Source organism: Bubalus kerabau, chromosome 6 (genome assembly GCF_029407905.1).
Source record: "Bubalus kerabau isolate K-KA32 ecotype Philippines breed swamp buffalo chromosome 6, PCC_UOA_SB_1v2, whole genome shotgun sequence".
Classification (NCBI taxonomy): Eukaryota; Metazoa; Chordata; class Mammalia; order Artiodactyla; family Bovidae; genus Bubalus; species Bubalus kerabau.
In genome coordinates, this window is record NC_073629.1 from 59,673,607 (window position 1) to 59,690,321 (window position 16,715).

A 16,715-nucleotide genomic window follows, 5' to 3' on the forward strand; every position below is an offset into this window, starting at 1 on the left:
CCATGGACAGAGGATGCTGATGGTCTGCAGTCCATAGGGTCACAAAGAGTCAGACGTGACTGAGTGAGCGCACACACACACACACACACACTAAAAACTGTGAGGAGCAGCCATTGCTTGCTCACAGTATGTTTCCTTCCAACACTTGCACCTAGAGCTGCAGGCTTCTTTGGCAGAGAGGCCCCCAAATACAGTGATTTGAAGATGACAGAAGTTTTTTTTTTTTTCTCTCTTGTTAATAATCCTGAGGTTTGGATTTGAAGGGCTACTTTTATTTTGTTTCTCCACCATCTACCAGGGTAACGTTTCTCAAACTCCCTTTGTTTAAAGATAGATTTCTTTACAGCCAGTATGCTGAAGACCAGTATTTTGGTCTGGACTCCACAGATCATGCATTTGTATTTCATAACAATGTCAAATTGTGACAGACATTTCTAGGTGTTTATTCATAATTTCTGTAGTTTTATCTGTTTATTAATGGAAAGTTGTCCCCGGATGACTTTGAGTTGTGCTTCTAGGGCTCTGCCTTGGTCTGAATGTTGAGTGCCGGATCACAGGCCTCTATGAGCTCCAGCACGCAGGAAGGTGAAAGAGCATGAAGGTGTCGGGCTGCTCCAGGGCTAACCTGGGAGCTGTGCTCTTCATTAACGCTCACAGTCCATTAGCAAGGAGTTAGCCACACGACCACCCTGGCTGTAAGGAGGCTGGGAAATGGAGTGTATTACTCTGTATGAAAAGGAAGACAAGATCTAACAGTCTGTGCCATAGACCATAAAGCCAAGAATGATGAAAGAAATAATTATGAGAGAAGTCACAGGGCAGCAGACAGTCATGGGCAAGTGAGTTGGAAGAACTGTCCTGAGCTCAGTGTCCTGTCACTCAGAACAGGACCTCTTGGAAGTGGAGTCTGGGGTTCTGCTGGCCCTTTTATGCAGCCTGAGGGCCACAGGCTGGTAGTGTGGTGAGGTTAACAAGGGGGAAGTTCGCTCAAGAAGGGGCCAAGAACCATTCTCAGGAGGAAATCCAGAAATGAGATACACAGATTTGGCGTTAGAATCCACAAGGCTGTGTTCAAAGTGCTGGGGCAGAGGTGGATCTGATTGCCTGAGACGCTGCAGTAATCAGGATCGTGGAGCACCGGGAAAGGGGTTATACTAGTCTATCCTGAATCCAAGCAAAGCCCTGGAAGAGGGAAAACAAAAGATCCTGACCAATGTGAGCTGGGAGAAGTCTCTCCAATCCCAAACCTCTCTGCCAGCTTGCAAATGCTATGCTACAAACAACCAGTAAAACCCAAGACCACCCTTGCTTTAGCCCCTGCGTTAAAACCTGGTGCTTAAGCCTCAAACTTTGTTCCTATTCCAGCAGCTGAACTGAAGGAGGTTTCATCCCATCCTGCACAGATGCTACCCTCATGGTGACTTTCTTGTTTATCTTGGAGGCAGTTTGGGAGCTTAGCATGAGAGAGAGAGGACATGAGCAGTGTCAGGGCTTGAGCTAGTTCCAGAGTCACCATATAGAGGAAATAACTTAAGCAATCATAGCTCTGGTGCAAGAAAGTTTAAAGGGAAAAGAAGAGAGACCTGAGGGCCGAGTCTAGGAATATGTACACTCCAAGGCTGATGGAAGAAAGCGTGACAGAAATATTGAGGACAGTGGAATGAGAACCAGGAAAGAGTAGAGTCACAGAGGCTTGGGGGGGGAGTTTCAAAAAGAGAGTAACTCTCTGTCCATATCCACAGTGAAACCAAAGAAAAAGAGAGACTGGAAATAAAGGATTTGTTATCGAATTATTCAGTAAAATTGAGCATATTTTTATTATGTGCTGATTACAGGCAAGTTTCTGTGTTTGTGCTTCAGAGAACAGGGAGACAGAAGGATACCAGCTCTGCCCAACAGGTTTGGAAGTGAGGTGAAGACAAATAAATATTTAATACGGTGTGTTGAATGCCATAGGAGAGGTACCAAGTATTTCATAGCTGAATTTCTTGAAAGAATAGCCTATACTTTCTTTCTACTTCTGTATTACCCAGGCATCATTCAATAAAGTGTGATCAAGTTCTTGCCTCCTCTACTCCCAACCAGCAAACTAAAACTAACCAACACATGAACTAGACACGTGTTGTCCATGCCCATGGACATGCCCATGATGCCCATGTCCATTGGGCATCAGGTGCACAAATTTAAGTAAGAAACTGGTGGCCTTTCAGAAGCTTGCAGTCTGGTGGTCAAGGCTGACACTGAGACAGAGGCTGCTTCTACAGTGCAGTAACAGGGGAGTTCCCCCCAGCAGCTAAAAGAATCTGAATTTAGTAAATAAAGAGTCACCTTAGGAGAATGAATGTATATATGTCTGAAAGTTCCAGGGGTATACATGTGTATAGGTTCCAGAGTTAAGGACTGCCTCTGGCCTCCCCCAAGTGTGTTTGTATTCATTTTGGAGGAGTAAAGGTGATGAATGCTGGAATAAGATGAGACTGTTGATGGAATGGAGATGAGCTGATTCCTGAGCCCCTCCCTCTCCCTCAGTGCCTTAAGCCCCCATGCTCTTTGTCTACTTAGGGACTAAGTCTGGTTCATGTCCGCAGGGCCTAAAAATCATCTGCCATCATAGCATCACCACCATTATAGTATCTCCACCATTTTAGCATCTCCACCAGCCTGCAGAGCTTCTGGGAGAGCAGCACTCGTCCAGCAGCCCCCGTGGCTGGCCCTGCCACTGGAAATGCCACTGTGGAGGGTGGATCAGTGGTGCCACCAAAAGGCAGCCCTTGTGGCAATGTCTGCCTGGCCTCAAATCAGGTGGCAGTGCCCCTTGGTTCAGGTTGTCATTACCCTGCCCCTCTCCACCCCACCCTCTTCACAGGACCTTAAGGAAAAGTCTGCTGCTTCTTTCTCTCCACTTCTAGTTTCAGACCTGGCTAACCTGAGGCCCAAATGAACACCTCAACCCATGTCATTTATTTCCATGGTATATAAGACCAGGAACTCAGAGCTGGGACTGATGCTGGAGTACACTGCAGGACATCCATGAGGTAGACTCCAGCATGCAGGGATCTGTTGTGCAGTCATCTTGCTTGTATATAACCCCTGAGGCAGATGCGTATGTGCTCAGTCGTGTCTGACTGTTCCCAACCCCATGGACTGTAGTCTGCCAGGCTCTTCTGTCCATGGGATTTCAAATGCAAGAATACCGGAGTGGGTTGCCATTTCCTACTGCAAGGGATCTTCCTGACTCTGGGATTGAACCCATGTCTCCTGCACCTCCTGCATTGGCAGGCAGATTCTTTACCACTGAACCACTAGCGAAGCCTGCATGTAACCCCTAACTGTGGGCAAATCACTCATCGATTGAATTACTTAGTATGTGTAAGGAAATTGGCTAGGGTTCTGGCATGACTAAGGGGACATGGGGAACATCTAAAGAATTGTAATACTGGCCCATGACTTTGAGAATACTGTTTATTCCTCTTTCCTTCTTTGAGAGTTGCTACATTTATAGCTGGAAATATTATGTGTGCTTGATCATATAAAAGATTTAAGAAAATCTATAGCATATTAACACCTTTAAAATAACACTGTTGTATTATAATGTACTTGAAGATGATATCTGTTTCACTACATGAGAGTTAATTTGGTATCTGGAGGAGGGGGTTGATCACCTGGTAACTGGGGGAGGGCAGAGTTCATGAAAATCAAGAGATGGTGCAATGACCCAGAGCTGGAAACAGCAAGGAGCTGTTAACACCCCTCAAGCTGAAAGCCAAGGAGAGGGGGAAGGGGAGGCTGCCAGTAACGAGAGGCTGCCTGCCAGGTACTAACCCGGCCAACTCAGAGCAATATGCCAGGGAGTGAGTAGGGGAAGTCAGTGTCTCAGCTCTGCCCCACCCCCTCCTCTTCATCTTTCACTGTACCTCTCAGGGTAGGAGCTGCAGGGCAAGGAAGCCAGTTGATGTGTTCCCAAGAGGGAAAAGAGCAAGTGGAGAGGGTCGGAGAGGGAGCTGGATGGGCAGATGGTTGAAATCAGGCACAGCGTTCTCTTGTCTTTTACATGCACTTCTGTGACCTGATTACCTTAATACAGGTGTGCTGTTTTACTTCTCGACGCGCATAGGATAGTAGAGGGGGATGGAATGGGGATGGCTGTGAGACTCCTGCTTTAGTGACCAAACAGCGGTGCTCTCCTTTACAGCCTCTGAAGCTTTCATTAAAACAACAATTTCCCTCTATAGTCACATGATTTTAAAGTGTGATTTTCCTTTCTGTATCAAATTTCAGGATTCAAACAGGCACTAACCTGGGCAGACATGCTTTCTAGAAGCAAGGAGGGGTCACTGCAGGTCACTATTCACCTGTTACTGGGAAAAGCAGGGGACTATTTGGAACACACCATGTCAGTGAACTCCGGGAGTTGGTGATGGACAGGGAGGCCTGGCGTGCTGCGATTCATGGGGTCGCAAAGAGTCGGATAAGACTGAGCGACTGATCTAATCTGATCAGATGTAGAGTAGGAGATTCTTGAACATCCTTCTCAGTACCAGAGGCAGATTTAGTCACGAAATGGATCGAGCCAGGGAATGAATGCAGTATGTGGTTATGTTAAGACAAGCAGTTTGGGCCAAAATTTTCTCTTGTGAATTTTATAATGAAAAGAAATCTGATTTTCTTCTGAGAAGTCATTGGCTGTAAGTAGGAACTTTGAAATTTCTCAAAATATATCTTCACAGAGTGACAAAGTTCTTTGTACAAAAAATATCTCTTTCAGGGATGAATGTCCACATTTTAAATTTTGGCATTCTCTCCTCCTTCAAACATGTGATTACATGATGATCTAAGGATCATTTGCTACATAATAGAACATATGGAGTTATATGTAAATATTATTCATTTTAAGCATTCTGATTAGCATCTTTACTTTTAAGATGGCCAAAATGTATGTCATCTGTCCAGCCTAATGAATTAGAGGAGATTAAAATTGTATACAATTGACAGAGTAAACACAGTTAAAGATTTATATTACATGTGGATAAGCTGAGTCAGAGAATTTGCTGATCACGTAAAATCCATGTCTCACCTCTTTTATTTGGTTTAGTTCGGTATGTTTTCAAGTTTGCTTTCCTGTTTAACCAAGAGGTTTAAGACAGTCCTCAGTCAGTCATCAGTGACATCTGGGGAACAATACGTTTGACTCTAGTTGTTTATTAAACAAGTTCTTGGGTAGAAGCTGTGTGTTTACAGCCTGCGCTTTCATAAATCCACCCACCTGATGGAGAGAGAAAGCAGTGATCGATCAGCTGACATGCAACAGGCGGTCCTCCCTACCTACAGGGCTTAGAAATGAACCCTGACACAGTCATCTGTTTATTCTGCTGAGCTCTCGGTGCCGTTTCCCCTGTGTGTCACCACTCGAAGCTGAAGATGGCTCGAGGCACGGAAGTTTCTCATTTCCCAGGCGCACCCGGTTGTGCCTGCTCCTCCCGTGTGTCTCCTGCTGGGGCACACCACTCCCAGTAGCGTCTCTCGGTGTACCGCGGGACCTGGATGCTAAGCGGAGAACAGGGGTCGAGATCGGAACAACTTTATGTGCCTGAGTTTACCATTTGCTCTTAAACAGAGTAATGAAACTTTTTAACAGAATTGAGTTTAACTTGCTTAAGAGAAATGGTCTAGTGTATTCAGAGAGGGTAGCAGATTTGTAGTAGCTGTACGCTTAGCAGGTAGCCCTAATATAAATGTATGAGCTTTACCTGAGAATATCGAGGATCCCAGTCTTCTGTCATGGACGGTTATCAGTTTCAGTTGAATCTCCAATAGATGGCTGCTCCTCTGTGTTATTTTGCTATAGCAAAAAGTAAAATTACTGCTTTTGAAACCTACGGGCTTTATTTATTTTGAAATTGCTGCAATATAGCAGAGATGACATCCTCTCCCCTCTCTTTTTAAAATCTATTTTAGATATTATTTGCTTATAGGACAATTTCATATTTACAGAAAAATTGACCAGATAGTATAGAGTTCCCATGTTATACCCCTACTCCTATTACTAACATCTCCCATTAATATGGTGGATTTGTTACACTTAATGAACTGATATGGAAACATTATTAACTAAATATTTATTTAGTTAGTTATCCTCAGATATTAATAATATTATATAATTATAATAACTGCATATAATTATTATATATAATCACATATATAATTATGTACTTAATATATTTAAATTTATAAATTATATATTTATAAATATATAAATATACTGTTTATATTATAATTATATATATTCTATAATAATAAATATAATATTCATTCAAATATTCTCACTTTTTACATAATATTCCTTTTCTGTTCAAGGATCTGAGATACACATTATATTTAGATGTCATGTCTCCTTAGGTTCCTCTTAGCTGGAACAGTTTCTCAGATTTTCTTTGTTTTTGATGACTTTGATGATTTTTGAGAATGTCTTCCTGTTGGGATTTATATGAGGTTTTTCTCAGATCAGGCTGGGATTATGGGTTTTGTGGGGGTTCCTTGGTAGTTCAGCTGGTAAAGAATCTGCCTGCAAGGCAGGAGTCCCTGGTTCAATTCCTGGGTCGGGAAGATCCCCTGGAGAAGGGGTAGGCTACCCACTCCAGTATTCTTGGGCTTGGGCTTCCCTGGTGGCTTAGATGGTAAAGAATCTGCCTGCAATGCGGGAGACCTGGGTTTGATCCCTGGGTTGGAAAAATCCCCTGGAGAAAGGCATGGCAACCCATTCCAGTATTCTGGCCTGGAGAATCCCCATAGAGAGGAGCCCGGCAGGCTACAGTCCATGGGGTCGTAGAGTGGACACAACTGAGTAAGCAGCAGCAGCATGGTTTTGGGAAAGATTACAGAGTAAAGTATCATTCTTAATGTATCTGATCAAGGTTACAGGCTAGCAGTGTGACTGGTCACTGTTGATGCTGACCTTGATTACCTGGCCGAAGTCATGTTTGTCAAGTTTCTGTGCTGAAAAGCGGACCACACCCTGTCATGCTCTCTTTGGGGAGAAGCTACCATGCACAGTCCACATGTAAGGACTGGGAGAGATGTTCCCCTCCCGGGGAACATCTACATAATTTATCTGGATTTCTTCTGCATGGGAGATTCATCTCTTCTTTTTCATTTATTATATTTTTCAGTCTTTTATTTCCATCAGTATGACTAATAGAATTTTTTTGAATACTTTGGGTGATAGTCCAATCCTACTTTACTTTGTTGCTCAATTGGCCTAGCTTTGGCCATTGAGTCCCCTTTTTCTTTGAAAGTTGTGTTCAAAGAGGAGTCATAATTTCTGATGTCCATACAGACCGGGGAGGGGTCTCTACCATGGGACTACCCTTCAGACCACCCTGATTTGCCTGCTCTTGTGAAGTTTCTGTTCCAAGGTGGCAAACACCACTCCTCACACCTCTCATCTAGCAGGGCTGGGAGCCAAGTCTACAGAGGAAAGTGAAAGAGTTCTGAGACCCTAATTAGAGAGTATGCAGCAGCAGAAGCAGCAGCAGAAAGTAATAATGCTCAGTTTGGGTAAACAGGCAGGGTGCATGTGGGCACATGTGTGCTTCATTTAATTCTGCATTGGACTAGTATCTACTGAGTGCCTATATGTGCTGGGCATTGTTCCACGTGCTGGGGACATGCCACAATAGCACAAAGGCCCCAGCTTCCTAAGCATATGGGGAGACAGACCATAACCCCAAGTAGACAGTGTCAGGTGGTGAGAAATGCTGTAAAGAATAATAAAGCAAGGGACAGGGTGACAGTGCAGTTGGCAAGGGGTCGGGTGGGGGTTTGGAGACGTGCTCTTTTACAAAGTGGCAGGGAAGGGACTCTCTGATGAAGTGATGTTTGGACAGGAATGAGGTGGCAGAGTGAGCCCTGAGAATATCTAGGAGAAGAGGCTTCTGAGCAGAGGGGCAGCAGTTTAAGGGCCTTGAAATTCATGGCTGAAATGAACCTCAGGGACCATATGTGGAGTTAAAATATCCCATGCTATCCCAATTTTGCCATTAACATGAATTAGTAAGAAGAATTTAGTGCACAAATGTGGTTGATTGGCAGGAGTGGTCTCTTTTCTGGTTGTTAGTGTACCAACTAACCTGATCTCCAGCTCCCATCTGGCTGGGGTTTCCAGAGAGGAGAGGAGAGTTCTACACTTGTGGACCACAGGAAACGAAAATGTGCACAGCACCAACAGATCTTGTTTTGGAGGTACCCTGTTTCATCCTAAGGGGAAAAAGAAAGTGTTGTTGAAAGCCAGCTAAAAGGCCAGCAGCAACTTGTCTCCCAAGATGTAGTTTGAAATAAGCAGCTTGAGTGGTTTTCACATGTTTTAATTTTCATAATTGTTTCCACATTATGGGCTGGCTGGACAGTGTTTTAGAGAATCAAGTTTGGGAGAGTCTAAATGAAAGCTTTGCTCCTGAAGTTTTCATTTGGATTCTACATATAGACTTTCTAAACCATCATTTTCTGAAGTCTTAAATTACTGAAGTTTAAAGTTGTGGTAATACCTCCAGAGTTTAACATCTTTTGTTTCTGGGTCAAAACTATTCAAACTTGGAAGGAATGATGCTAAAGCTGAAACTCCAGTACTTTGGCCACCTCATGCGAAGAGTTGACTCATTGGAAAAGACTCTGATGCTGGGAGGGATTGGGGGCAGGAGGAGAAGGGGACGACAGAGGATGAGATGGCTGGATGGCATCACTGACTCGATGGACGTGAGTCTGAGTGAACTCTGGGAGTTGGTGATGGACAGGGAGGCCTGGCGTGCTGCAATTCATGGGGTCGCAGAGAGTTGGACATGACTGAGCGACTTAACAACTGAACTGAAAGTTGTGGTAATACCTCCAGAGTTTAACATCTTTTGTTTCTGGGTCAAAACTATTCAAACCCTCTATACCTTTAGTATAGGAAAAAAAAAAAAAAAAGAAGAAGAAGAAAGGAAGAAAAAGAAAAAAAAGCCAAGTTTGAGATTTGGCAGAATTCAAGTTGAACAACATTAGTCTTAAAATTGTATTGTGTGGCCTGCTTACTATGAAATATGAAAGCGTATTTTCAGAAAAAATGCCTTTTCCTATATTTCTCAGGACTTTAAAAACAAAATAAAAACCTAAAGGGTATTTAGGCTGTCCCAATTTTTTTTTAATATGCGTATAACACAAGACAGTCTTTGAACGTGATTTGATGGGATCATTCTATTTTGGTAATTCTGTGGTTATTGTAAGTATGACTATAGTTCTCAGTCTGTCTGGTATTTCATTGTCTGTGGAGAGAAAATGTAGTGTTGTAGAGAAGCTTGAGAGCTTGGGAGCACAGCTGCCTCAAGAGAAGCCAAGGTCTTCCACTTAATAGCTGTGTGACCTTAGGCGAGGATACTTCAGTTTCCTCACCCGCACAATAGATCATATAATAGTATCTGCATCACTGTGGGTAGGATTAAATGAGAAGACCTACATAAAATGCTTAGTCCAGCATCAGGCACAGAGTAATCACTCAAATATTAGCAATTAAAAATAGTAATAGTAAAGTCAAGATATTAAGTAACTAACCCAAGAACACGTAGTTAATCAGTGAAATTCTCCAACTGGCATAGTTAGTGGGTGATGTGTAAGTCATCAAAGGCATTTAACCGAACCTCTTCCTTTTAGTGGGGAAGAGATAGTGTTAAATGGAGATTCATTTGCCTCCTCCACACATGCTGATGCTATAGATGTGAGCATAAAAGGCAAGGTCCCTGGTCTCACGGAGCAGAGAGGTCTAGCAGAGGGGGATGGATAATAAAGACAAAACACACACAAAAATATGTCATAACTGGTAGAGAAAGCAAGGCTCTCAGATAGCGGGAACTGAGGGTTACTTTGGATTGGTTTAGTATCTCTGAGGAGGGGATGTTTAGAATTTATAATAGAATCATATTTTGAGGTTTGAGAGAGGTCAAGAAATGATAAGTCGATCATTTGTTATAAGCTCACTAAGTTTTTGGTAATTTCCAGCTAAGAGAATATGGTGATCTGTTGTTAATATGTACTGGGGACTGTCAACAAGCTTGACAGCTTATGGCAGAGGAAAAAAAAAAATCAGAAGTACTAGTTCACAAACTTCCATTATTCATTTTTGGGACTCTGGGGTGGTTGTGTTGGGAATGTTTTATAAGAGAGTTAGAGAACCTCTTGATTTGGCCAGTTGTCAGCCTTATAAGGTTTTGTTGTTTCATGAAATTTTAAGTAGAAAACCATTTTATTTTCATTATCACTGGAAAACTCTAAAGTGTGCTGTGCTGATATAATAATGAACATAAGTGAATCCTTGAGATTTTTCCTTTGAGGGTTAATTTTGATTTTTCAGTGTCATAGTTTTCAAAGAAAGGTATACTAAGTAGAATGTGTTCTCCTAAAACAGAATTTGTAAACCAGCATTTAAGAGTCTATTTATTTATTACAAAAAATGTAGACTGTAGAAAAAACTGGAAAGAATTAAAAAATAAAACCCCACAATTCTACCATTCTTTGTTAACTATTTACATGTTGAGTTTTTTCCCTTTTCTTTTTTTTGTCTTTTAAAAATAGTCAAGATGCACACACACACACATATTTGTGTGTGTTTATATGTTTATATTGTTTTAATTAAAATAAAGTATATGTATGTATACATATTTATGTAAGTACACATATATTTATATATATATACACACACATATATTTATGTGTGTTTATATGTGTGTGTATACATACAAATATATGTGTACTTATATGTATATGTATACATACATATACTTTATTTTAATTAAAACAATGGCATATGTTTTTCTTCATATTAATACAGCTTCATAGTAAACATGATTTTCAATGGGTGCATAATATTCCGTCTTGTGGAATCTTTTTCACTAATTCCCTATATTAATTTTTTTATATTCTCATTGTCTACTTCTCCCGAAAGTAGAATTAGAGCCTGGGAGGTAGGAAACTGTGGTGGGAGTTCTGGTTAATCATGGTTTTCCTGTGGTTTTCAACTTTGTAAGACAAAACTACTTCGCATTCCCTGGACAATTTTGCTAAAATATGTCGAAGAATGTGCCATTTTGGTTTTGATGAGGGAAAGTTGAATTTGAAGATTTTTAAAGTTTTTAAGAATCATTGTAGTTTTAGGGCATGATGTAATTACAAATTCAACCAAGTTTATGACCACAATAAATGTTAAAAACCCCTTTTAAATGAAATTAGGAAAATTTAGCTTTCTGCTAGTATGTTAATTCCTATATCTTTCTGACATTAATCTTGATAAACTGATGAGTTAAAGATAATATAATTTTAGGACTTCCCAAGAGGTTCAGTGGTAAAGAATCCACTTGCCAATGCAAGAGACTCAGTTTCGATCCCTGAGTTGGGAAGATCCCCTGGAGAAGGAAATGGCAATCCGCTCCAGTATTCTTGCCTGGGAAATCCAATGGACAAGAGGAACCTGGTGGGCTACAATCCATGGGGTCACAAAAAAGTCAGACATGACTTAGCAACTAAACAGCAATAAATATAATTTTTAAATCAGAACTGTGTTTCTCTTAGCTATCTAGAACATATAGCAAAATAAAATACATGAAATATTTTTAATTAGTAGAAGGACACATAGCAATTGCATACTAAAAAGACACATAATCATTACAATTTCTCATGTGGTTTTTGGATTTTTTGTCCTGAATTTCAGTATACTTTCAGTACTGTTGAAAGCTACATTTTCTCTTTGGATATTAAAATTGAATTTTACTAGATTAGTATCTTCCATTCAACTCTCATCTGCTGCTGGTGGGATTAGAAATACCTGTCTTGAGGGCAGTTCAACAACATATACAAGAAACCTTTAAATAAGTTTATATTTGCTACTTCATCAACTAAAATCTATGGATTAATCCTAAGGAAATAATTGGCCAAGTGTGTAAAGATTAATTCATAAGAATGTAGTCTTTCTTGTCAAAGTAAAATATTAGAAACAACTTAAATATCCAACAGTTAGGGATTAGTTAACTAAATTATGGTATAGTCATACTGGAATATTGTGAAAATTATCATATAGATGCATAGTTTTAATTTGGGAAAATTATCATGATAAAATGTAGATATATTGACCTGTTTTATGAAGTTGTCTGATATTGGCAGTTAGTGGTTGGTGAATATCTTCCAAAGAGAATAGTTTTTGTTTTTTAATGACAAAATAGTTTTTGTCATTAGTAAAAGGCACTTAGACCCATTTGTATCTTGAGATCATTCCCATTTGTTTATCTGAAGCATATAACATGATATTTTACCTTTCATTATTTGTGGCAGAGACACATATCTAATTTAGTAAAAATATCATTATACCATTATACATTAAAGACTGTCTACAATAAATATCTATTTTGTACTACTTTAGGCTGATATTTGATCCCCTTATCCTGATTCTGAATGTGATATTGAGCTTTACAAGAGCCTTTAGAATTTATAAGAGCCTTAAAAGCTGGGGATTTCCATTAAGTTTTCACTGTTAGAGCCACTTCATTCCCACCAGTGGACTGCTCAGTGCATGTGTCTATCAGGTATCCAGTTTTCCAGAAGAAATATTGTAGCCTCGTTTCTTGAGAGAGAGCCCTGGTCATTCTCTCCAGAAGGTAGATTTCCTGGTCTTCGACTCCATTCTCCATTGATTGGACCCTTCACAGCAATGGCCAGATCACTCTGAGGCAAAACACCTGATCTTCCCAACAAGCACAGATGCGTGGGCATCGTTTGAGCCCCCGCCCAGCCCCTCCTTGGTCAGAACCCCTCACTTTCGGACTGCAAGAGACCTCATCCTGAGATTAGTATCTTACTTGTCTGTCTGGTACCCCAGTGTGGGGTCTACTTTCAGACATGTGTCTGGAAAACTTGTCCTTACTTGGCAAGTGCATTATTATACCCTTGGACTCCAGATTCTAGTCTTACCCATGAAGGACTGGTCTTCTGCTACCGGCCGTTAAACAGAGCCCAGGGAAGGAAACTGACTTGAAGTGATTGAGCTGGATAATCAAATATGCAAATTCACATTGGTGCAGTTTGGCTTAGGAGAGTAAGAAAGAAGTGAACAAGAAGGTAAAAAAAGGAGGATTGAGGACAAAGTTGCCAGCCCTTTACCACATGCTTAACCATGTTGTCGTAGCTTGAAATTAAAACGTGGCAAAGGTGGACCAGAAGTCTTGGGAAAGGCATTATGGTCATGTGAAGAGTAACTCAACACCTGATATATTGGCAAGAATGTGCCTGGCATTACCAACTTGCCCTTGATTAATAAACAGAACCTATAAATAAGAAATGAGCTGGAAACCACCAGGAGAAGTGTTAGCATGCTATGCTGTAATTGTTACCAGTATAGAGTGGATTATTGCAAGGTTCAGAATATTTGACTTAGTTTTGCCTCCTGATCATTCATTCTTTCAGCCAGCCAGCCAACCATTCAGTAAATATTGGTCTTGAGACAGCCAGGGCAGAAAAGTCCTGGGCTTATCATGATGAACAAAATAGATACAGACCCTCCCTCACTGAGCTTGCACCTAACCTGAGAAACAGACAACAGTGACTGATGTGAGATAAAGGTTGTAATAGGAGGTCGAGGGCCAGGGTCCTGGAGCAGGGGACATTTATACTGGGATCTGAAGGCTTAACAGGAGTTGACTAGAATAAGGGGCTTAGCAATGGCAACTGGTGGTTTAGTGATTGATTTTTGCAAAGAGTGATATTTGTTTCTTCTTTAAATTTCTTTCTAGGATGTTCAGTTCTTCTCCACAATGAATGAGTGTTACTATGATAAGCGGATGGACTTTTTTTATAATAGGAGCAACACTGACACTGCTGATGAGTGGACAGGAACGAAGCTTTTAATTGTTTTGTGTTTTGGAACGTTTTTCTGCCTGTTTATCTTTTTTTCTAATTCTCTAGTCATCGCAGCAGTGATCAAAAACAGGAAGTTTCATTTCCCCTTCTACTACCTGTTGGCTAACCTGGCTGCTGCAGACTTCTTTGCTGGAATTGCCTATGTGTACCTGATGTTTAACACTGGCCCAGTTTCAAAAACTCTGACTGTCAACCGGTGGTTTCTCCGCCAGGGACTTCTGGACGCTAGCTTAACAGCCTCCCTGACCAATTTGTTGGTTATTGCCGTGGAAAGGCACATGTCAATCATGAGGATGCGGGTCCACAGCAACCTGACCAAAAAGAGGGTGACGCTGCTCATCTTGTTCATCTGGGCCATCGCCATCTTTATGGGGGCTGTCCCCACACTGGGCTGGAATTGCCTCTGTGACATCTCTGCCTGCTCTTCCCTGGCCCCCATTTATAGCAGGAGTTACCTCATTTTCTGGACTGTGTCCAACCTCATGGCCTTCTTCATTATGGTCGTGGTGTACCTGCGGATCTACATGTATGTAAAGAGGAAAACCAACGTCTTGTCTCCACATACGAGTGGGTCCATCAGCCGCCGGAGGACACCCATGAAGTTAATGAAGACGGTGATGACTGTCTTAGGTAAGAGGAACCAAGTTAGACATTATTCCCCTTCATTCAGCAAATATTTATTGAGTACCTGCTGTAAAACAAGGCACTTACTAGGTAGTAGGAATGCAGGAGTTAACATGAACAGACACAAACCCCCACCTGCCTGGAGCTTATACTCTAATAGGGGAAGGCAGCGTAAGTACTCTGATAGGACAAACAAAATAATTTTATAGTAAATTTTATTATAAATTTTGTAAAATAAGATGTTGAGGAGTCTAATGGGAAAAAATAGAGCAGGGAAGATAAGGAGTGTGCTAAACAGGTATAGTTTGCAATTTAAAAAAAGTGTTGTGAGGTACAGCTTCACCTAGAAGATGACCTTGTAGCCAAGATAGGAAAGTGGTGAGGGAGCGAATCATGTGGGTATGGGGGGATGGGTGTTCCAGGCAAAAGATGCAGTGAGTTTTGGAGGCTGAACAGCAAGGAGGCCAGTATGGCTGGAGTGGAGTGAGCGAGGTGGGCTATGAGGTCAGAGATCTGAGGGGGTGGGGGTGGGGAGACTCAGATTCAATGGGGCCGTGCAGTTATTGTAAAGGCTTTGGCTTTTCTGAATGAGAGGAGAAGCCATTGGAAGGTTTTGAATGAGGGAGTGACATGATCTCACATTTTAGTGGCATCTCTCTGGCTGCTGTTTGGAGGAAATACTGTAGTGGGGCAAAAGCAGAGGCTTAAGAGGGCATTTCAGTGCCCAAGAGAGATGGTCCAGAGAGCAGGACCAGAGAATAGTCTAGACATGGCTGGTTTCTGAATTTTTTTAGATGATAACCTCAATAGGATTTACTGATGGGTAAGGTACAAAGGAAGATGGGAGGGCTAGGGGAAGGTAGAGATGGGGAAGACAGAATAGATTTGGGGAGAAGGTGGGGAGATTGGCTGTGGTCTAGCTAAGTTTAGGGTTTTTTTTAGACATCTCATGGAGTTATTGAATGAAGCTTTCAGGATTTAGGGGTGGACTGGAGATCTATATTTGGAAGTCACTGGTGGGAAAAGTGGTATTTTAAACCAAAAATCTGGATGAGCCCACTGTGAAAGGGAGTGTGGATGGAGGAAAGAAGAGGACCAAGGAATGAGTCCCAGGACATTCCAATGTAGGGAAGGTGGAAAGGCAGGAGCAACCGGCATAAAACCAAGAAAAGGGGTAGCCAGAAAACCCAGGGGAATACAGTGGCCTGGAAACTGTGAAAAAGAAAGAGTGTATCAGCAATGTACATACTCCTGTGAGGTAGAGTCAGACAAGGTCCTGGGTTTAGCAGAGTGGTAGTTGTTTGGTGACCTTGGAAAGGTCAAAACTCAGGAGTTTTGACCAGCTCTCAGGAGTTTTGCTTTCCACTGTGATTCTTGGACCAAGAAGACTCATTTGGGTGAAGAATTTTACCTTTGTTTTGTATTCTCTCTGGCAGGTAGCCAGTTGTGCACCAATTCCAGTCCTGTGTCCAGGTGACAGGTAGACTTTGTGATGGGTGGACAAACAAAGACTTTTATGGTTTTGCAGGCCTTGACTTCTACATTAGAGAGGCCATTTCTCACCCTGTGTGGTGGCTGCAGCTGTGGGGATCATTGTTGAGAGAGATTCTGGAGTATAGTCCTTTTAATTCCCAATGTGGAGGAACTATAAAGTGAATTCCTGGGGAGCAATTCATAATGGAAGATGCAGGGGATATGTGGTCTGGAATGGGAACCATCAAGATATCTGTAGGTCCTGAAACTGCTGGTGTGGTTTGGAGGTCAGCAGACACGTAGTATGATTGTTAAAATAATTTCAAACTGAGAATTTATTTTAGATAACAAATATTTATATAGGGTTTAATATGTGTCAAGCACTGTCCTAAGGGTTTTATAGATACTAGCTTATTTAATCCCCTTGGCAACCCTGTGAGGTCAGCTACTGTTATCCCTATATCAGATGAGGAAACTGAGTGGAGAATTTAAGTACTGTGGCCAAGGTCATTCATTGTTAATGGTGGAACCAACACTGAGCAGTTGGCCGTTGAAGTCCACATGTTTATTACCACATTCTGTAACTAGTTTTGCTTTATTTGGACTTTTTACTGGCTTCTTTGTTCTGTCTTCAAGTTTGAATACCTCATTCTCCTTGTAGTGCCTTGACAAGAATGTAGACAACAATAAGA

General features: G+C 41.5%; 1 protein-coding gene across 3 annotated transcripts in view; it reads left to right on the top strand.

The window, feature by feature from the left end:
- The window catches only part of LPAR3 (lysophosphatidic acid receptor 3), an 83,751-nt gene that overhangs the window by 14,142 nt on the left and 52,894 nt on the right, over nt 1-16,715 (top strand). For all 3 annotated transcript variants that reach the window (XM_055585324.1, XM_055585325.1, XM_055585326.1), the window contains exon 2: nt 13,800-14,556. In XM_055585324.1, the coding sequence (XP_055441299.1) occupies nt 13,821-14,556 (736 nt within the window). In that variant the 5' untranslated portion in view covers nt 13,800-13,820. The remainder of the gene's footprint in view (nt 1-13,799; nt 14,557-16,715) is intronic.